Below are 23937 nucleotides of genomic sequence, written 5' to 3'. Positions count from 1 at the left end.
CACACACACACACGCTCACTCACACACAAACATACGCACACAAACGGTGGAGATCAATTTCTAAATCACACCCTTCCCAACTTCCCTCGCACCTTACCGCTTTGTCTCCATACATCTTTGACTTTCATCATTTTAAAGAGATACAATTCACATTACTATAAGCATACGAGCTACATCGACCAAGCCTTTAGTTGCAACCACCGGGATGAATGTTATGTGCTATCTAAATAGACAAAAAGAAAAGAAAAATCTCCATGAAATGATAGAATAAATTCAACTATCTAGAGTAGACATCAGGCGCGGTTCGTCCATAGAGCACGCTCGTGCAGTGCCGCCCAAATTTGTTTAATGTTCTATTACGAAAAGCACCAACAAACATGAAATAAAAGAAGTCAGAAACAAACACTAGCGAAATATTACTTCTAAACAAGGTCCTCGCTGGCGCTGTAACTGTCATTTATGTCTCAAAAGCGCCGTAAAACATCTACTATGCTATGCCAAAGGCCATGCGCTTTAACTAAACGTAGTAGAATATTCAACAGTGGCAATCTGACCTATAAATCGCTCTTTCAGATAACCCAAGCGATGACGTCACTCGTAGCGAGTTTGGCGGTACATTAATATTAACAAGACCGCACATCTCAAATGTGCACCCACGAAACATAGCCCACAGTAGGCAGTCTAGAAATACACAAGATAGCATGTACACTATTCCACACTATTCAATGCCAAAATTATGTGATCCCCGGAGCAATCTAGCGGAATGCTCAAATGAATTGTGATTGGTTCCTTGTCTTGCCACTATTTTAAGCGACTCTGTGACCGTGGACCTGAGGGAGGTGAACGTGACATACTTAAGTCACCGCCCTATGAGTTGTGCCTTTGAATGGATTTGTAGTGGAGTGGTGAACGTTATTACTCACGTGTTCAGTTCCAATGCAGGATAAAGAAACTGATGTTTAGCTAACAAACAGATTTAGTTCTAGAAATCAAAGCGACCAGTAAAAAGAATGAAAATTAAAGCATAAAGCCATCCTTCACCAACCCAAAGATCCTGCCATCCCATTTACTATGCCCTTGACTGGCCTTGACTATCTTCAACCTGCTGTTGCTTAATTGTGCACGCCCACTTTTTAGCCCCAGGAGCCGCCCGTGGTAGACATGGATCTCACGCTGATTGAGGAACTTGACGCCATCGACAAAAATATGAAGGAAGAACAAAATTAGAATAGTCGAAATTCAAAGACAGTTCGCGCCTTTAGGAAAGAAAGGCAGTGAACGGGAGGATGTTAACCAAAGATTGACGAAACTGTTCCAAGAAAGTGAGAAAAAGAAACAACAGGGACGACTAAAGCAAAAGAGATAGCAATAAAGGATTATCAATCTAAAATGAGAAATAGGAGACGAAGTGTCAGTTGATGAAACTAACTTTTAAGATCTCGAGCAACAGACAAACCACCGACATGATGATTTTAAAAAATATTTTTAAAATCAGGTGCTGGGGGAAAAATAGAACAGACAACAGATTAAATTTACCTCAAAACTTGTTACTTCTGAAAAAGTACTTTATCGAGTAAGACTGTTCCATTTTTTCAACCTCTTTAGAAAAATGGGATTTCTCTAATACCGCACCGAGACACTTCAGTGAAATTTTCAAACTTCTCCGAGGCCACTAAAATTAGGATTATAGGAAAGAGCTTGGCTTTCTGTAGTCAGAGCTTTTTACATTTTTGAGCTATCTTTGTAAGTTCAGAAGCAGCAACCATTTTTGAGAATCAATTTTCGCCCTGATGTGGCCGAATTTTTGCACTGCATTTTGTGCCACCAAACTTCTAAATTCTGCTTCAAGAAGTCATAAAATCCGTAATAAAAGCCGTATAGTAACCAATGAGGTATCTTTTGTTTGTAGTTTTATGTAGAATCAATATATAGAAATAAAAGTAATGTACATTAAGAGTAAAATTCTATTTACCATTTAATTACGTCATAAGCGTGACGTCGGAAGTCCGATGCCATTTACATCAAAGACACTGACCACAGACCAGTTATCGTGACATACCAAACAGGAAAATGCGAGAAGCAAAGAAACGACGAGAAGTCATAATTCTCACAAATATAAATCGACAATACCAAAGATAAGACACATGAACGTTTGAAAGATGTATTTCCCAAATTGCCCTATCAATCGGGAGACACTGAAGAGGAATGGAGTCACTTCAAAGCATGTGAGAACAGAGCATTAAAAGAAGAGTGCAACACCAGGAAAGCAAGAGGTCAGAAAAAGAAAACAACTATATGGTGGAATGACCAAGTGAAGGAAGCCATCCAACAGAAGATAAAGGAATTCAAAAATTGGCAGAAATCAAAGACAGAAGAAGATTACGTCATATACAGAAAGGAACGCCGTTAAACATCAAGGGTAGTAAAGGAAGCTAAGAACAGATCCTGGACAGTATAATGGAGAACAGCTGGTAGCAAAATGTAAAGCAGACCCTTGAGAGTTTTACAAGAGAGTTAAAGCATGAGGATGCGGGAAGAACCAGACAACCCAACTGAAATAGTCAGTGATGAGAAGGGAGGCCTTATTTTTAGAAAGCCAAAGATTAAAAAAAGATGGGAACGCTATTTCCAGGAGCTGCATGAATCCTACAGGAGAAACAACAACACCAAGCAGCTTTTAACCGAAAGAAACAACTCCAGAACCATTAATACTGCTGAGTGAAACCCAAGATGTTATAAAGAAAAGCCCCCACAAACAAAGCGATAGGCGTTGAACGCCCCACAAACAAAGCGATAGGCGTTGAAAACATCACAGCAGAAGAGATCAAACTAAGCGGCCATATCGGTGAACTCTGGCTATGAGGACATTTAACCTGGCTTGGGCGACAAAAATAACACCCGAAGACTGACAATGAGCAGTCATTGTACCTATTTGGAAAAAGAACGGTAAAAAAGAGACGGTGGAGCCTACGGAGGAATATCTCTTCTCAGCCATGTGGGTAAAACGTTTGCCAAGATACTGGAAATAAGAATGAGACCAATTGTAGAGACTCTACTCAATGAATCCCAGTTTGGCTTCTGAAAAGGCGGGGGCTGTACTGACGCTTTTTTTGCATTAGGACAGTTGTATTAGACTGCCACTGGACTTGAAAAGACCTCAATATCGTCTTCGTGGACCACGAAAAGGCGTTCGACAGGGTAAATAGATGTCAACTTTGGGAAGTCATAGAGGAATATGGTGTAACAGGACAATTGCTGGAGAACACCATGACACTTTATAAAAACAACCTGTGTGCCGTAAGATGAACAGGACTATCGGGCTGGTTCCCCATTAGGTCTGGGTGTGTTTTCTCCCCGCTACTCTTTATCACTTACATGGATAAGATCACGATAGCAACAAATGATAATATCAATGAACTGAACGAGCTTCTATTTGCTGATGACCAGAGTACATTAAATACAGATGAAGAGGAATCCAGGAGCGAAGGCTGACTTGTTTGACAGGGTAATCAAAGTGAGACGGGACCAGACAGGGCCTGGATATATCACAATACCATTTCATTTCAGAGAAGTTTACCTGCTACGTCTGCTTGCCGGTTATCTGCCGCTTGAAACCACTCCCGCTGTTGTTTCCTCATCACCTTGACGGTCTCCACTAACTGGGCTTTAACACTGCGACTTTGGGAGATAAAGACAGACGCTGTGACAAAGCCTACGACCAGCACAGTTAAAACGACGACTTTTCCTTTCCCTGACATCGTGCTCTACTTTCACGTTATGATTTGTTTGTTTAATATGTTTGGTAATGTGTCTTTCTGCTGGTGATGAAGCTGCCGCGGATGCTGTGGTGATAGGACGAAGACTCCTACTGATGTAGTGTGGTAACCTAAATGATGTTGTTTTTGCTGACTTTTCAGTATAATCTTGATGTCACGTAAGTCCCGTCGGAAACAGCTCCACCGTCACCTGGGCAAGAAAAAAAGTAAACGGTAATATCACACGACAGACATGAGATCAGACGTTATGCCTCGAGAATTTCGAAATAAGGACGTTCCATTGCCATTTACCCAGTGAACATGTAAGGTCCCTTTCGAGAAACAAAACTTAAGAAGGTGTCTAAGATATGGGAATGAACCTATTGTATTTTGGTTTGGCAAGTGTTGTATGGCGCTCGCAATAACATTAATTGCATACGGTCATATGAACGCGCGGGACACATTAAACATTTTCAGTACTTAGGATTAAACAAAATTTTGCACGAGTAGCAGCCAAAGCCTACTCATATCGATTTTGAATCAACAAGGGAAATTTAGCGTGCGCGACATGTACACGGGACTTCCAAGATTTTTCACCCCAAAACTCAAGAGGAATTTTAAAACGTTTTAATTATCTTTCCGAATTCATATTCAGTGTATTTTACATAATAATAATAATAATAATAATAATAATAATAATAATAATAATAATTATAATAATAATAATAATAATAATAATAATAATAATAATAATAATAATAATAATAATAATACTTAATAATAATAATAATAATAATAATAATAATAATAATAATAATAATAATAATAGTAATAAATAGCATTTAATAGCACAAATCCCCGCCCAAAAGCAGGCTCTATGCGCTTCACAATCTATATTATTACCCCAGCAGACCTGAGAACACTCTGAAACAACCTCAACTTCCTGGGAAGCATACATTACGAGCTGCCATATTAGCCCAAAAACATTAACATACTGAGAAGACCTTTCCCTGTCTATAGCTGGGTACCCATTCCCACCAGGGGTGAAGTGGGGAAAATTCACGTAAAGTGCCTTTCCCGCGGCTCGAACCCCCGAATCCGCAACCTCACTATTAAGAGTCCGTAGCCTAACCACTATGAACTTTTTACGCTTCATTTTAAAACATACCTGAACCTTATGCTAGATCTATTCAAACAGTTCACTTCCTCATTGAAGACCGTAACGCCGGGTAACGATACCTCAAATTCAACTCAAATATCATAAAAAATATTGCTCCTTTTAAAATAGCATTTGGGACAGGGGGGGGGGGGGGGGGACTCGATGTTTTTCACATTTGCCTTCTATTGACGTTCATTTTATTCATTCATTTTTAACTTTAAAAGCTCGAAATGGCTTACCTTTTTTCAGCAGTCTATACATCTAAGGATAGAAGAGACGAAGAGCTGAACCCAAATAAAAGGAGACACGTTGCACACTGCCTGTATCGTTTCCCCCAATATTGACCACCTCTCGTATTTTCCCGAGGTACTTATAGTTATTGACGTACCCAACTCACCTTTCCGTCTATCGTGCTGTCTACATTATATATGACATGATACTGTGAAGATCAATATAATAGTACACAGATTGTATAAAACATTAATTTCATAGTCCTGTTTCTATTACCATGAACAGCGGAACGATGATCTCAGATTTAAAATAGTTTTTACCGACGACTGAAGGAGAAGATGAGGATCTATTTTGAAAGAAACACTAGCTTCATACCTCTGTAGCACATGCTTCTGTTTACGTTTTTATTATGGACATCCCATTTTCAGAAGTCTTTAAACGCTCACCCTCCCTCCCAAATCTCTCTCTCTCTCTCTCTCTCTCTCTCTCTCTCTCTCTCTCTCTCTCTCTCTCTCTCTCTCTCTCGCTCGCTCTCTCTCTCTCTCTCTCTCCCTCTCTCTCTCTCTCTCTCTCACTCACCCTCTCTCTCTCGCTCTCTCTCTCTCTCTCTCTTTCTCTCTCTCTCTCTCTCTCTCTCTCTCTCTCTCTCTCTCTCTCTCTCTCTCTCTCTCTCTCTCTCATACACAACCGTGTTATCTTAATTGTGTACGCCCACTTTTTAGCCACTCGGGACGTCCCAGTTATTAACATGTCTAGGCTAATAATAGTACACTCAAATTTAGTATGCAGAAAAAGAAACGCTATCATACACCGGAATGACGCATATCTATTTTTATTTCTCTTCTCTCTTCTCCGTGTCCACCTTCTCCTTAAGGGAAGGCCGCGCACCGACATGACTTTCTTTTGCTCAGTCAAGGAAAGTTTCCAAGCTTCGATACTTTCAACAACGCTTCTGTCCTAAAACTGTTTACATATCATAGAAAAATGGATGAGATTTATAGCAATATATTTTTAACCAGAATATTTCAATAAAATCCGTTAATAAAAGCATTCCAAAGGTGTGCGTGTGGGGGGGAGGGGGGGGTTCTTTGCTTGTTTAAAAGTTAATTAGCCCTTTAAAGGGTTATAAACCTATATCGATAACTATGGCCTTTTTAGATAAAGCCTTATAGCAAGGAGGTATAACAGGAAAATATCTCTGAAATGTAAATTTATATTTTTTTGGTTTAAGTTTATGGTTACCGTGGTAACGGTGGCCATATTAAAAATAAACAGCTTTCATAAAGTAAAAGGGATTTTTTATTTACCAACCAAATCTGTTCAAATTCGATATGTTGATAGATATACTCAATACACAATTTTAAGAAGCTGGGATCTTGGATATCTTGATTAAGAAAAAAGTTAGAAATGGATAACTGACCTACCCTTTTATGCCTCTGAATTCGATTACATAATCATTCATGTAACCCATTTTGTCGATTTGCTTTTCCACCTGTATAAAATTAGGTTAAGGTGTGAATAATAAACCTTGCATTGGAATCAAATAGAAAATAAAAAAAGTAAATAAGAAAAACTAACAAAAATTGAAGTTTGGAGAAAATAAACGACATTTTGTTACATAATAGTCAAAATAAAAGTTCAAGGACAGAACACCTGAAAAACGTTGATTATAACAAAAAGAGGATACATTTTTTAGATTTACAAGTGGTTGAAATATTAAAATACGTTTAAAATCCAGAAACCATCAATTGACCCAAAATCGTCAACTTTAAAACTACCCTCCCCCCCTCAATCTCCCTTAAAATAAATTGAAAGAACATCAATTTAAGTACTTTTAAATTGGCTTATTACATTGTAATCAATTCTGTACGAGCGGTTCACCGACGTTTTGAAAACGCATGGGTGATCGGTGGTGGAGATTCCACTATTTTGCGTCTGAAAAACGCCGGAAAGCCGATCCGGTGCCAAACTTCAATCCCTATAATGCTTCAAACTTATTTTTAAAAATTATTTCTCACATCTGAAGTTTTCCCATTAAAAATTAAAATTTCTGACAAAAAAGTGCAAACGTATTACATATTAAAAGTTAAATGGAACGGGAAGCGAGATAGAAACAATTTGAATTCTTCTCATTTTTGACGCGACCACCCGTCGAGCACCATTTTGGCCTCGTATTGCGAACATAACTACAACGTATACTAACAGATCTAGGTTGCCATGGGAAGATAACAGATGTATGATTACAACATGATTAACTTCAGCAGACTTTGATTAAACTCCTTCTAGGTTTACTAAGATCATATTCTCCCTTACTATTCTCCCTGCGTCAATCGATCTCACTTGTTTCACTGAACATATGTCACCATAAGACAGTTTGAATATGCAAATATGGATTTGTTTGAGAGCACTTTTCAACATTATTACTGCGTGCTGACATAACAAAACCACACAGGGGACACAAGCATTGATTTTTTTTGGGTCTGTATAGTAGAGGGTTTTACGGCGCTCGCAACTGCATAAGGTCATATGAGCGCCAACCGGCATTGTTATATTTATCATTTATACAATGTTTGTTTCCGCTCAATAACCATTACAAAAAATGTAGCGAGTCTTGTAAAGTTCTCATGTTCTCCAAATCACGTAAATTCAGCGTAGGAATGGGTTCCCAAATTTGAATAGGACACTTTAAATTGTAAAATAAGAATTATACAAACAATTACTTCTCCTTAAACACATAAAAATAAGCAATAAACTTACTTATAAACTTCGTGGGATCCACCATCTCTATCTCTGTCTCTATCTCTATCTCTATATATTGTATTTATGAAAGTTTACACTTTGGCTGCCTTAAACTTCCGAACCATTTAACTTTCGAATTTGACAAAATTAATAGTCCTTCAAAATCATTTAAAGGGTGCACAGTTTCATTGAGGAGCCTGGAGTCACTGTAGTTTAGATCTAATCTTGGAAAAGTCCGACTTCTAAGACGCCATTGTAAATTGTAAACAAGCGACGTTTCCGTTCACTAGCCCTGCTCACTCATTCCACACCTTTTGAAATGATGGAGTGTACAACCACGAAAGCGGAAGAGAGAATCAATCTATACATCTATTATATATTTGTGCGAGCCTCATAAATGCCGTTGGGGTTCATCAGTCGATAGCTTCGACCTACACCCACTGTCCTGTCGTAGGAGTGGTGGTCGTCTCCCACGTCTCAACGACATCGTGAAGCGTACACTTGATGCATCCGGCCTACATTGCACCTTTGAACCCTCCGACCTCTACCGGGGCGACGGCAAAAGGCCGGATGGCATCCCCATCTTTCCATTCGAGGGTGGCAAATGCATCGTGTGGGACGCCACATGCTCCGACTCGTTCTCAACACTGTCCATCACCTCCTCTGCCTCTGCTCCCGGCAGCATCGTCAAGAAGGCAGAGGAGTCCAAAATTAGAAAGTATGCAGGCCTCAGCGACCGTTACCACCTCGTCCCAGTGGCCGTCAAAACATCCGGCGCTCTCGGTCCCCTGACGATTCAGTTCTTCCAGACAGTTGGTCGCCGGTTAACAAACGCCACAGGTGACCCACGGGAGACGAGGCGGTTGTTTGAGAGAATCTCTTGTCAGAAGCGACGCCTTTTCTATATTGGCAGCTCCACTGGCGCATGAGAGATGATTACAGCTCTCGATAGATAGATGGATGGATAGATGGATAGATATATGGATATATAGATGGATGGATGGATGGTTTGTTGGATAGATAGATGGATGGAAGTATGGATTGGTGGATAGATGGATGGATGGATGGATAGATAGATAGGTATTGCGACAATACATACAATATTTAATCGTTCACATATATGCCGATGATTCGGGATATACTACAAGAGAGTAAAATACCCACAGCATTCATGTATTTCTGTTTATGTATGCATGTATGTTTGCCATGGTAACTCAAAACTTCGGCAAGGGGATTAATCCTTTGGCAGCTTGGAAACACATGTTTGAGATGTGAAATGACATCGATAAAGTTTCTGGTGCTGTTAAAAGCATTAATGATAGAGTTCTCAATATTAAAAAGGGTAATATACGAGAGGAATTAGGTGAAACGGTGAGGAAAATTGTTCATAAGGAAATGAACAGCAGTGAAGTCAAAGAACAATTGGTAAAACTAGAAAGCTTAAAATGCGTAGTGGAAAGTTCAATTATAAGCAATATTAAAGAAGCATGTAAGCAATTAGAAACTGTGAATAAATTCATGGATGAAAAAGCAAAAGAGCAGAGGTTGGAAAATGAGGATAGAACAAGGAGAAGGAAAAATTTACTGATGTTTGATTTACCAGAAAGCGAGGATAAAGAAGGTCAGACCAGGAAGAAAAAGGATTGGGCAACAATTGAACAAATTATGGAGGAACTGGGAGTGACTCGCAAACCCTTTGATATCAGGAGATTATTTGGTAGGAACAGAACAGAGGATAGCAGAGACAGCGGTATTGACCGGGGAAGCGAGAAAAGGCCAAGACCTACACTACTGAAATTTGAAACTGAAGAAGCAAGAAAAGACGCAGCAAAGGACAAAAATGAGGGAGAACAGGACAAGTTACACTTGACTATTGGGATGCGAAGAGATATGACAAACCAGGAGAGAGAGGAGGACTATGCCCTCTACCAGGAGTTGAAGGCTAAGAAAGAGAGGTAAAAAAACTTGGGGGACAGTTTCGCTCACTGGGTGAGGAGAGACGGCAAAATTCGGAACATTGGGAAAAACCCTCTCGGTCCCCTGACGATTCAGAGTGGAGGTTTCACTTCATTTTCTTCTTTTTCACCTACATTTCATTCCAATCGGAACGCACATACTTTAGAGAATTGTACTTGCTTGTATACAAATGCAGATCAATTGTTGAACAAAAGAAATGAGCTGAAGTCTATGGTGGAGATTTATCAGCCTGATATAATTGCTGTAACGGAAGTAAAGCCTAAATATGTAAGTTTTAAAATTTAAGAGAGTGGGTTATCTTTGGATGGCTATGACTATGAATTATTTCACAACCTGGAAGAAGAAGGTCGAGGACTAGTGTTGTATGTGAGAAAAGCACTGAAACAAGGGTTGTGTGATGACTTGGACAATGACTTTTGTGAAAAACGTTTTGTAAAATGTGTTCTTAAGGATAGTGTTTCATTACTCATTGGCTTGATTTATAGAAGTCAACACAGCCCTACAGCTGACGGGGATGCACGGAAGCTGAAAAAGCTCTTTGAACTGGTGTCACTGAGAAAGACTCACAAAATCATAATGGGTGACTTTATTTTTAGACAAATTGATTGGGAAACTGAAACTAGCAACGCTGGTGAAAAACACATAGCTACTAAATTCCTCAAGGCTACAAAAGACGCATTCTTCATACAGCATCAAAAGACTCCCACAAGATATAGAAAAGGTGAGACTCCTAACATTCTAGATCTAGTCTTTACAAATACTGAACAGCTGGTTACAGGCATCAAAGTCGAAGCTTGTATAGGTAAAAGTGATCATCTTTGTCTGCGTATGACTCTGTCATTATCAGCAGGTATCGCACCCAAAGTAACTAGGAGAAACTTTAGAAAAACAGATGTTGAGAAACTGAGGGAGGACATTGGAGCATATGACTGGGAAAGTGAGCTTGCTAACAAGAACGTTGAAGACACTTGGTCTGTCATCAAGAGCAAAATTGAGGGTGCCATTGGGGCTTCAACACCGCTGATGAATATTTCAGGGAGGAAAAATAAAAGATACATGGATAAAGACACATTAGAGGCAGTGAAGAAACATCGTGCATACAGAAAATGGCATAGGACGGGAAAGACGACGGATGAAATAGCATACAATAAGGCGAACAACAAGGCTTGGAAAGCATGTCCGAAGGCAAACAGGAATTATGAAAAGAAATTCGCTATTGAGGCAAAGAAGAACCCCAAGGTATTTTACAGTTACGCCAACTCAAAGATTAAGAGTAAGATCGGTATCGCAGACCCAAACAAGGACGATGGGACAAAGACAAAATCAGATACAGAGAAAGCAGAACTACTAAATAAATTCTTTCAGAGTATTTTTACGAACGAGGACACAAGATCACCCCCAGACTTTGAAGAGTATGACTACAACACAGAACTTCAAGACTTCAATATTGAAACGGTGACAGTAAAAGAACTTTTGGTTAGTCTTGACGTCAACAAGGCAACGGGACCAGATGGCATCCCTCCCAGAGTATTATCCCAGGCAGCTGACGTACTTGCACTACCTCTAAGAATTCTCTTTAGGGGGACACTAAATGATGGAGTATTACCAGTGGAATGGAAAAAGGCATTTGTGTCACCAATATTCAAGAAAGGTAACAAGGCGGCAGTTAACAATTATCGACCTGTGAGCCTAACATGTGTCATCTGCAAAGTTATGGAAAAGCTCGTAAGAGAGCACATAATGGACCATATTGTACACAACATGCTGATTTCTAAATACCAACACGGATTCGACACTGGACGTTTATGTATAACACAATTATTGGAAGCTTTAGATGACTGGATGCAGTTGCGAGCGCCGTAAAACCTCTACTAAAACTAAAAAAGATGACTGGACGAGTGTTATGGATGAAGGAGGGTCAGTGGGTGTCATTTATTTGGACTATCAGAAAACCTTTGACTCCGTTCGCTATAGGCGACTTATACAGAAGCTCTTAGCATGGTTAAAAGGAGAGTACTCAAGTGGGTTAGGGACTTTTTGACCAGCAGAAAACAACGAGTTGTTATAAATGGATCACGGTCAGAGGAAGCTGAAGTTACAATTGGAATCCCGCAAGGATCAGTTCTAGACCCCCTTTGTTTGTAATTTATATCAACGATCTTCCCTGAGGACTTAAAACGACGGCCAAAATGTTCGCTGATGACACAAAGCTCTACGTTATAAGTGACACCGTGAATGGACCGCAAGATTTACAGGATGATTTGGATACCCTCCAAGAATGGTCTCAACGATGGTTACTTCGTTTTCATCCGTAAAAGTGTTGTGTCCTAAAAGTTGGCAAAGACAATGAAAACGAATACTTTATGGACCAAGCAGTGGATGTAAGCACCTCAAGACACAAACTGAATGTAACAAAGAGAGAGAAAGACTTAGGAGTTGTTGTCGATAATAAACTAACATTCAAGGAGCACATAGCCCAGATGACATCAAAAGCGAACCGTATTGTTGGGCTTATTAGACGATCCTTCGAGGATATGTTTGTTTTTCTGTACAAGAGTTTGGTGATGCCTTTATTGGAGTATGCACACTATGTTTGGCAACCCTTTGAAAAAGGACAATGTAGTGAAATCGAACAAGTTCAAAGGTGGGCTACCAAAATGCTGAGTAACCTCAAAGAAAAGCCTTATTCTGAAAGACTGAAAAAACTAAAGCTTCCATCCCTGGAACATCGTAGATTACGTGGTGATATGATAGAAACGTACAAGTATATCAAAGGCTGCTACATCGCTGAAAGACCAGCGTTTAAAAAGGCAACAACCACACAACTCTGTGGCAACTCAGAGAAGCTCCAGAAGCAAAGAAGTAGATTGTGTGTGAGGGCAAACTTTCTTGAGAATAGGGTAAATACTATTTGGAACAATCTTCCCGAATCAGTGGTGTCAGCTCCAAAACGTGGACACATTTAAGAGATCTGGACGAATACTGAAAAGATCTCCCAACTATTTACATCCCCACCTGCCAAAACTGATTTGTCTAGCCTTCACGCCATGCATTATTGTCGTTCATTACCAGATAGTTGAACAGGCTCTACTTAGAGCCTCAAACAACTAAATCGTCAATGTCAATGTCAATGTGACACTTTTGCCATAAAACTGCGACAGCTGCAGAGTTGAAAGTTGGCAAGTACCTGCAAAAAGATAGATACGTCCCCATAGCGAGCCCGATTTTTTATTTATTCATTTCCTTAATTTAGAAAAATATATTGACAAAACGTTCTCGTCCTACTTTGGCCTTTGTGGTTATTCCACTGAGAAACAAAACAAACCTGTGTTGCTGTCTTTCTGATCCTTGACAGCGGAAGTGCCGGAAGTGATTTCGCGACGCGCATTTAGTTTTGAGAGTATAGATCCAGACCGTCTATTGTTTGCATCTCTCAAGATTTATTGGTCCATTCCAGTAGTACAGTATAAATATAGTAGGCCAATGACTTTCAGTTGATGTTAATGCACCGATAATTCCTTTCATCGAAAGGGGTCCAGCTAGTTTAAACAGATTCAAGAAGAGTGGCAGAATATGTATTAAATAAGCTAGACTACCAGGTGCTTTTTCAGCGGCGCCCCGGCATGACTCTCGTCTGCCTATTCTCATCTCGCGTTTGCTTTGTCGGGGAAAGTTTCCAAGCTTCCGAGCATTCATCAACATGTATTGGTGCTAAAACTGTTTACTTCTTGTTATAGAAAAAAGGAAGAGTTTTTCAGCCATGTATTCTTACTTCGTATATTTCAATTTTTTAAAACCGTTTGAAAAGGCCTTTCAAAACTTTTCATTATGATTTTTATGCACTTTGACTTGAAATCAAATCTGTAAAAATAATATACCGAAAGAAGCCTCAATTCAAGTACCTTTAAATGGACTTAAGTATATCATAATCGATTCAATACGACCGGAGCACCAACGTTTTGAAAACGCATAGGTCGTAGAGATTTCACAATTTTGCGTCCGAACAAGGCTCGAAAGTTGATTTTGTGCCCAACTTCCCCAGTAATTCATACTTATTTTTTTATTTGTTCGCTTATCCAGATAACACACGAGCGATTTACGAGAACTGCATGAGTTCAGTAAGAACGTCAGAGGGACTCACAGAATAGTTCAAGATAACATCCGGAGTAAGACAAGGTTGTGTCCTTTCACCACTACTATTTAATATCATATGTGAGGCAGCGTGGTGGAATCAGGCTCTCGTCAAATTTTGGGCAAGTAGAGTTATTGGTATCATCTTAAAGCTTGTTCACTCGTCTTTGTTTGGATGAAAACAATATCCATTTATCTTGAATACAAGTCGAGACATTTGCGAAAGAAGGAGGTAGGGGTCACCCTGTTTTCAGAGGAAAAATTAGACAGAAAATGGCCGCCAAAGATTAGATATTTCCTTAGCTTAAGAATCCGTGGTAACTGAAAATTTACTTTTTTATGCCTTTCATCAACGTTTTTCAGAAAAATTCACACAGAAATTAGTTCATTAATGGGCGTGAAAGGTGATGAGCCAAAAAACAAAAATTCGATAAAAATTCACAAACCTGCGGAAAAAAAGCAAGTTTCCTCATTTTGATTATTTTGACGAGAGCCTGATTCCACCACGCTGCCTCAAATATATATGGATAGAATTACAAAAGAGGCCAACACAGAACCAGACGCCTTAAATGAATTACTGTTCGCTGATGACCAAAGCTTGGCACACAAAGATGAACGAAGTCTCCAACAGCACACCACCAGATTAAAAGAAGAATGTAACAACTACGACATGAAGATCAACATCAACAAAACAGAAACAATGAAAGTAAGCAGAAAGCCAGAGCCATTAAGGATACACACCAACAGCAACAGTCTCAGACAGGTCCAAGAATTTAAGTACCTCGGAAGTATATTCACAGAGGATGGGCGACTGAACAGAGAAATTGAAACACGAGTACAAAAGGTCAATAATGTGCTATTCCTATTCTTCTTCTCGAGAAAAGAAACAGAGCTTCAAAACAAAGACTGCAGCGCCATCTGAAGCAATGAGCGGACTTCCGCGGACATTTTTTTGGTTGAGTGAACCACCCTGTGATTAGATCTAAATCTAGACAGGGGCGAAGGCTGACTTGTTTGACAGGGTAATCAAAGTGAAACGGAACCAGATATTATGGCCTGGAGATATCACACAAGAATCTTACTAGAGGCGGCGACTCTTAAGTTGTGTGAATGAAAACAAATCCGGAATTCAACCGCCAAAATAATCGGGAAAGTATCTTATTAAATATCAATTCCAATTAAAATTAAATTTAACTTTAAAAGTGAAGACACAAACCCAAAACAAGGAAGCAGAGATGTCAGTACTAGATCTATAATATGTTATAGATCTACCAGGGAGTCTAACTATTTGGTAGAACATGACAATTATCATTTTTTTAAAATTTCACTTTTGGCTGTGTTTTGTCTAGCTTTTCGCGGCCAGGAGCCGGTATCATAATCGAGGTCACGATCTGATTATAGGACGTTAAAAAAAGCACTCGTAGCAGTAAAGAGATTATTAGGAGTTAGTTCCCCTCACATCTGTAAGGTAGACTCGACCAGTGTAATAGTTCACTTACATAATCAGGGCTTACGACTGATTATATTTGTGGCCCAAAAGGGGTGAACTGGGTATATGTGGCAATGAAACAGTATTGACTGCTATGCACGTATTCCCTTCAACTCTATTGGTAGACTCTTCCAGCCCCACTTTAAGCTTATTTAATCAAAGCTTGTGACTGCTTATGGAGTGGCCCGAGAGGGGTGAGCAGGCTATTTCTGTGGCAGTGAAACCGTTTTGAATGTTAGGCATACTGTTCATTGTTGATTATGAAACGTCTTTTTACCTTTAATTTACAACGTTTACGTTTATGGGTGAATTTGACTGGTACAACGTTTCAAAATTAGGAAGGGAAGCAGTGAGTATTTGATTATATAGACACTTCGCCCCTGGATCTAGATATTGTTGTGCACCCAGCCAAGAGTGTGCAGTTCGGAAAGTAGATGATCTAAACCTAGATTTAGTAGTGGGAGAATGACCAAAGAGCGACTCTAGACTATAACTTGTGAATTTGCGGAGACACACCATCATGCAACTTGATTCACACTACATGTATCACATCAACAGTTCTTAAGCTTCTGTACTCGTTTCAATGGCTTCTTTTTCGGTGCACTGTTTCGGCTCTCCTGTACAATTGCGGTTCGTTTGTTTACACGACGGCCATTGTGGGAGTGAATCTAGATCTAAATCTAGATCATCTAGATCTAGAGATCTCTAGACTCTAGATTCTAGATAGACAAGAGATAATCTATCTTTAGATATAGATCTAGATCTAGATATATAATCTACATTATTGGTCTAGATTAGATACATGTATAATTTTAATTCAGTTTAGATCTAGATCTAAATCTAAATAAGATACACGTAAAAATTACTACAGGGGCACTTGGGCCTTGATCTAGATTTTAGATTGTGATTTAATGCAAACGGGACCGCAATTGTAGGCCTATAGGAGTTCTGACTTTGGGGAACAGCTTGCTGTGTAGATGATCTAGATGATCTTGATCTAGTCAACAGTTAGGCTACTGAACTCTAGCTGAAGGGTTCTCATACTCATCAGTCATAGAGTCTAGATTAGTATTGTTGTTCTTTTTATTGTTGTTCATTCTTTGATATGATACTAGGCCTAACCAAAATTATAACCTTAGACATTCCAGAATCCATAGATTTAAGGAGGGGGGGGGGGGGCTACACCTAAAGGCTATCTCACTTATTACTGAGCCAAATTTTACTAAATGTCACACATATAACAAGCATAGTAAGGAATCTTAAAATCTGCAATCACATTTGAGAAAAAAGTTTCGTTTCCATGGATACGGCGGCCATATTCAACTTTGTTGACATCTTACGTAATGAATACCGCACTTATTGCTCATGGAAATTGATTTTTTTGCACGCGTGTTAACAAATATTAGATAACAAAATTTGTCTGTTGGTTTTTTTTCCTAAACGAATTAGAAAATTTTTAATGAATTTTTCCTGAGGTAGCAATTAAGTTTGCAAAAAATCCGTGAAAATCCATACTCCAGACACCACCAACAAATGTCTATTCCATATATACTTTAAAAAATCAACAGCCAAATTTTTAGTATTACATCCTCTCTTCATTCTGTGAAAATTTCATGAAGATTGGATAAAAAATGGTGGAGTTATTTTGAAAAAGTATAGAGAAAAGTCGCCTTTTGAGAAAACGGCCCATAAAGAAACATAAAATATTTACTTTATGAGAAGATGGCGGTGACGAGCATGCCTGGTATAGGGAAAATGCGCCTTTGTGGGTTCTTGAGCGATGAAATAGTTGTTGGAGAGACGGAGGAAGCTAAAAATACCTACAACTGAAATTCCATTATTTTGAGCCGACTTGGGACTTTGGGGTGTACAGCTTGCCCCAGTTAGCCTTTCCATTGACATGCATTCTACATGTGCATCACTTTGTTATGTTTTGATTCCCCAATGACATTCCTTTTTTTTAAAAATGTAGGCTGTTGTATAAATATAGGCGCCTATGTTAACAAACACAATGTGATGGGGTTTCATTTCTATTATTCTATATATATATATATACAAAATGATTTTAACAAAAATAGCTTATTCTTGGCAAGATAAATAAGCAAGATTTTTTTTTTTTTTTTTTTTTGACTAGTGAAAATGATGTTTGAGATTGAGGAATTTCCATGTTGTAAAAAGCATGAGCCTTTCCTTAGCACAGTAAGTACTTTTTTCTTGGGGTGGTTCGTTTCTTTCCAGAGTTCGTAGGATTGGGAACTTTAAATACCCGGTAACATAGGTACGACTGTATAGCACGCCCAGTTAGTTTTTCTTAGCACTCGTAAACTGAGAGTCCGCTAAGCGCTCAAGACTCAGAGCAGAAAAAGTTCTCAGAAAAGAGACATTTTGGTGACTTGCTCAGCAGATTCTGTCTTCCCCCACGTCTGGCACCTCGGACCGTATCTTTCGAAGAAAAAAAAGTCCAATCTATTGTATATTCTGTTAGAACAGTTCATTGCAGAGCATCACTGGCTGTCCTGTAGTCTTTTAGCTGTAAGATCTAATCTACTTCTACCGTTTCGTATCTACGTCATCATGTCACTGAACATGTCACATCATCATGTCCCAGAACATGTTCAACTCACTGCCGCTTTCCGTACATAAAATTGTTATTCTTAACTCACTATATTCAAAATGTAAACAAAAACCAGTCAAAATAATTACCAAACAGTTAACATTTTAAAAAAACAAAGGAAATCTGCCATTACGAAAATCAAAGTAGGCAGCTATTTCAGTGAGTTGAATACATGTAGTGCGCTCTTTCTCCCTGTCGTGTTTACGCTTTAAACGCGCAGCAAGCTGGTTACCAAGGGGAACCAGTAAGACCAGAAATGAGGCCTGTTGTCCCGTCTTGGTATATTCTGTCTTAGGGTGTATTTTAGCCAAAGAGGTTATAAATAGAACAAGAGGTCTTAGCTGTGACGTCACGAGTGTCAAACTTGAGGGGCGCGCCGCCATTACGTAGAGGAATAAAAGGCCAGTCGGTGCACAGTAACACTGTTCAATCATGGATTAACGATACTCCGTGAAGTTTTTTATGTTGATTTTTTTTCCATGTGATTTGCCTATTGCTAAAGCGTACTCGTAGTGATTTTTGTGATTGTTTACCTTTAAATAAGCCAGATAATCTTCAAATACAGTGGAAGCCATATATAACAGACCCGGTAATAACAGGGATCCGGTATAACAGGGATTTTTAAAATCCCCGTTTTTTCCTATTCTATGTCTCTATTAAAAGTTATCGGCAATAACAGGTCCTCATCCTAGCCCAGTCGGTTATAGCAGGGATAAAGGCTCGTTACCAATGTATACATTAGCTATCAAGCCGTATCAACACTTTAAGCATCTCTGCCTTTAATTGAACAATATCTTATTCTTATCACAGCGACTACTACAACAACATCAACAACAACATCAACAACAACAAGAGAGAGATAGAGAGAGAGAGAGAGAGAGAGAGAGAGAGAGAGAGAGAGAGAGAGAGAGAGAGAGAGAGAGAGAGAGAGAGTAACACAGTGATGATGCAAGCCACGACACGGCAAACACACGCAGCGGGTGAAGTGACGGAGGACTGTGGTGTGCTGCAGACTTCGATCTAGCCACGCAGGCGTAATGTGTCATGCGCAGGCCATGGGAAACTACCCATAAACAAATACAGCTGCATTTGTCCACAAATGCTTACTCCCCTTGCATTTTTAATGTAACAGGGATCTGATATAACAGGACCTTTTCTCTGGTCCCACCATCCCTGTTATATCAGGTTTCCACTGTAATGCAATTAATAAAGAGATTTTACAGGAATGTGACTGAGAAGCAGCTAGAAGCTGAAGCTGCAATTCTAGCACACTTTCAAGGCTGGCTGAACGGAAAAGAACCACTCACTGTCGATGTTGTTGAATGAAAAAATATGAAGTAGCCAACCAGGTGTAATTATTTACACACTAATAAGACCCTCATGATATTCTATCTCATTTGCAGAATCGATGCCAAACAGCGTGTGCAACAGCAGCAGCAGAGATTCAGGGAAGATGGGGTGTTATGTAGCCAAACACCATTGCCAACCAATGTCAATTTTAAAAAAACCCATTGTGAACGGTTAAGATAAACTAGCTATTTATCTTAGTGTTGCATTTTAAAATGTTGTCATTATATAAATAGTTGTGCCGAATATTAAACAACGCTATTTGGGTGTGCATACAGGATCTATACAATAAGAAGTGATTTACAGTATCCCAGCCTACAATTAATTGCTAATTTTGAGACAATAACGCATTAATTCTATGAAGACCTAGGCTTTGCATCAGTAGAAGGAGAGTGTAGGCAAGATGACATAAAAGCAATCCATTACTCACTTTGTCTCCCTCTGCCCCTCTCCACCCCACCCTGGAAAAACAAACAATATCTCATATTATATCTCTCTGTTCATTTGTAGCCCATATGTAAGTGCATTTGTTTCCCACAATCGGTAAGCGAGTGCGGTATTGTGTATGCGTGTATGTTATATGATGAAACAACAGCAACCGAAAAGATAACTTAAATTAAAACTGAAATGAGCTTCAAACTCTATGAAGACGTAGGCATTGCGAGGGACTCGTAGCATGGCAGCGCTGTTTCTAATCCTCTCAAAAATGGCGACAAAGCGAGCTGAGCGGGTCCGAACAACCATAGTGAGTTTACGTGGGCGACGTCACAGCTGCGACCTCTAGTACATGTACTATTATAACCTCTTTGATTTTAGTGCAATGCCCAAGTCTGTGCTAACAAACGACTTCCACTTGTTGAAACTCATGACTAAAAAGCATGGTTATTTCACTCGTATGGTGAATCATGATCTCCCACCATAACTCATGTAATAAATTCCTTTTAACCCAAAAGCCGAACAGCTTACACAATACAATTATGGAAAGGTCAGAACGGACTAACTGGAGCAAAACAGACAATTGTTACGTGTTATATAAATCACGCTGCCGCCGAAAGATCATAATCTGAAACACACGCAAAAAACCCCAAAATAAAAACATAAAGACCTGTCCATGGCAAGTTCCACCAGGACAAAACTACTTCGTCAGTTCAGGCAAGGTTCAGGCATATTAAAAGACACGACTCGCTGGAGAAATGGTAATAGGAGATTCTTGGCCCAAACTGGACGTCTCACAAACAAAGGATCACAGCACAAAGAGAGGCAGATGACAAAACAAAATACACAAGGATCATTCGGGATACAGCGTCGTGCGTAATAATATACCAAAAAATGAAGATACTGAAGATACAAAATACGAGTATCAAATGTCTGATCATAGAATGATTTCCTCTCTTACTCAAAGAATAATACTTAAGTTAAGGCCACACACGGGTTTGGGGGTCCAGTTTGGGGCCTGACAATGGGTTGTTTTTTGTGTTTTTGTTGTTGTTGTCTTGGCGCGGGGGGGGGGGGGGGGGTTGGGGGGTGTTTAAGAAAGTTCTCTAACAAAGTATCAACTAAAACTGTGTTTTACGACATCCTGTCGCATACGATCAGATGTCAAGGTCTGGTGGTTGCCATGCATCATTGTTTCCCAGATATGTAAGACGATCGCCCCCAGGCTATAAAAAAACATGGCTGCATCGGCGGACACCTGGAAAGTGGTGAGAGTGATGCACATAGCTGGCTTGTGTTTGGAGTAAATGTGACCATAATGTTGTCTGGCCGCTTTCATTTGGTCACAAAGTGTAATTCTTGAACATTGTATGGCTATTTCACTACTTTAGCCTAACTCGAAGAGAAGTTGCTAAACATGGGTAGTGGAAAAGTATCACGAATACGTAAACTGAAAAGCCCATCCCGGACAAATAAACATGGTATGAGGCTTGTCTCTGTAGATACCGGGCGCTAAATCGGTGAGAAAGGCGGTGCATGATCGAACATGCTTTAGTCAATGAAAAATCGATAGGTTATGACTGTCCCTATCTCTGACTATGTCTCTGTCTGTCTGTCTGTCTGTCTGTCTGTCTGTCTGTCTGTCTGTCTGTCTGTCTGTCTGTCTGTCTGTCTGTCTGTCTGTCTGTTTCTGTCTCTGTCTCTGTCTCTGTCTGTATGTCTGCCTGCCTCTCTCTCTCTCTCTCTCTCTCTCTCTCTCTCTCTCTCTCTCTCTCTCTCTCTCTCTCTCTCTCTCTCTCTCTCTCTCTCTCTCTCTCTCTCTCTCTCTCTCTCTCTCTCTCTCTCTCTCTCTCTCTCTCTCTCTCTCTCTCTCTCTCTCTCTCTCACCTGAACGTGCATGCGCGCATACGCTGTTGGTTGCTCTGTTTCTCCTGTTTCTCTCATTTCAAGGTGTTTTTCAGAGCAGGTCTACTCTGTCCCACTAAGTACATCACAAGGACGTTTTGCACTTCGTTTTAGCCAGTATTACATCTTACTGATCGATAGAAAACCACCGACGAAAAGAACAGGTCACCATAGTTCGATTTCGCACTCAGGTCGATCGCATAAACCCAATTCTAACAACAGTTTCAGTCCATAAATTATGCAGAGCTTATACGGGGTGCCCATTACGGATGGGATTGTGTTGTTTCGGGTTGGATCGGGGTGATCGCCCGACTCGTCGCTTGAAAACAAACGCATTTGCTTTTGAAGCGACTAGTCGTGCGCGATCGGTGTGTACCATGATAGGCGCTTTGCAACCTCAATCAGGCAGCAGACTGACCCGACCCGACCCGATCCCCCAATGGGCACCCTGTATAACACTACTTAACATTCTAATATAAATCTATTGTGTAGCCAGAAATTGCATTATTGTGGTATGCCTTTATTTCTTCAAAGTTACGGCATGTTTATTTGGAGGGGATCAATAACCTGAGATACATAGAAGATGCAGATCTGCTAGCAAACACAAACGAATATCTTTCCAAAATGTGAAACTAGTGAAAGTGAACAGCATTAAGGCAGGCCTCGACATGAACGCAAAGAAAGCAAAAACAACGGTCTTGTCAAAATCTTCGGGAAAAACGACAGACATAACCATAGATGGGGGGAGAGACTCGAACAAAAGCACCAATTCAAGTATCTAGGGGCAACAATCACAGATAAAGCAAGAAGTGAAAAGGAAATAAACATAAGAACAGCAGCTGCAAAATCAAGATTCAGTCAAATGTAAAAACTATTTAAATCCAGGTAACCATATCTTGCTTTAAGAAAGAGAATGCTGGAATGCTACATCCTCCCCATATTCCTTTATGGCGTGGAGACCTGGACTTTGACAAGGAAATAAGAAATTAAAATTAATGCGTTTAAGATGTGGTGTTATCATAGAATGACCAGAATAAGTTGGAAAACAAAAAGACAAAAAAAAAGAGGTGTGTCACATTCCACTGAATGTGACCCTGCTGAACAAAATAGAATGTAGAAAAATACAATACTATGGCCATTTTAAAAGATACGAGACCCATTGGAAAGATGTGGGGTAGGAGAACCAGAGTAAGGCAAAGAATAGCACGGATGGACAACATAAGAACGTGGACTCGACTGGACAGGATATGGCAGAATGTGCAACGGCAGCTCGCGACCGTGAAAGATGAGGGGTCATTACAAGTCAACATCTAGTCAGCGATGACACCTCCAGATACAGATGAATGACAGCTTAAAAAAATTCACCCTTAGTTTCAATTTGCTACATAGCATTAACATCGGAATTGATTCTTAAATAGTCACAGTAGGTGGTTGGCGGGTGCTTTAGTATGGTTTGCTTCTTTGTTTCTTTTTAATATCTATAGTCCACATCTCTCGTCCTTTTTTAAAAATCGTATACCACTTTCAAGTAACACTTCTGAAGAGATAAGATGGGGGTGTTTAAGAAAGTTCTCTAACAAAGTATCAACTAAAACTGTGTTTTACGACATCCTGTCGCATACGATCAGATGTCAAGGTCTGGTGGTTGCCATGCATCATTGTTTCCCAGATATGTAAGACGATCGCCCCCAGGCTATAAAAAAACATGGCTGCATCGGCGGACACCTGGAAAGTGGTGAGAGTGATGCACATAGCTGGCTTGTGTTTGGAGTAAATGTGACCATAATGTTGTCTGGCCGCTTTCATTTGGTCACAAAGTGTAATTCTTGAACATTGTATGGCTATTTCACTACTTTAGCCTAACTCGAAGAGAAGTTGCTAAACATGGGTAGTGGAAAAGTATCACGAATACGTAAACTGAAAAGCCCATCCCGGACAAATAAACATGGTATGAGGCTTGTCTCTGTAGATACCGGGCGCTAAATCGGTGAGAAAGGCGGTGCATGATCGAACATGCTTTAGTCAATGAAAAATCGATAGGTTATGACTGTCCCTATCTCTGACTATGTCTCTGTCTGTCTGTCTGTCTGTCTGTCTGTCTGTCTGTCTGTCTGTCTGTCTGTCTGTCTGTCTGTCTGTCTGTCTGTCTGTCTGT

At 39.8% G+C, this 23937-nt stretch overlaps 1 protein-coding gene across 1 annotated transcript in view; it reads right to left on the bottom strand.

Moving 5' to 3' along the window:
* The window catches only part of LOC101849383 (methyltransferase-like protein 24), a gene marked incomplete in the record, with an annotated part of 45211 nt that overhangs the window by 5561 nt on the left and 15713 nt on the right, over nucleotides 1-23937 (bottom strand). Inside the window, 2 exon segments of the mRNA XM_005101968.3 lie at nucleotides 3578-3966; nucleotides 19873-19903. Of these exon segments, the coding sequence (XP_005102025.2) occupies nucleotides 3578-3758 (181 nt within the window).

This window comes from Aplysia californica, unplaced genomic scaffold (genome assembly GCF_000002075.1).
Source record: "Aplysia californica isolate F4 #8 unplaced genomic scaffold, AplCal3.0 scaffold00306, whole genome shotgun sequence".
NCBI lineage: Eukaryota > Metazoa > Mollusca > Gastropoda > Aplysiida > Aplysiidae > Aplysia > Aplysia californica.
The sequence above is the reverse complement of the archived record's forward strand: the minus strand, read 5'-3'. Positions and strand labels throughout refer to the sequence as shown.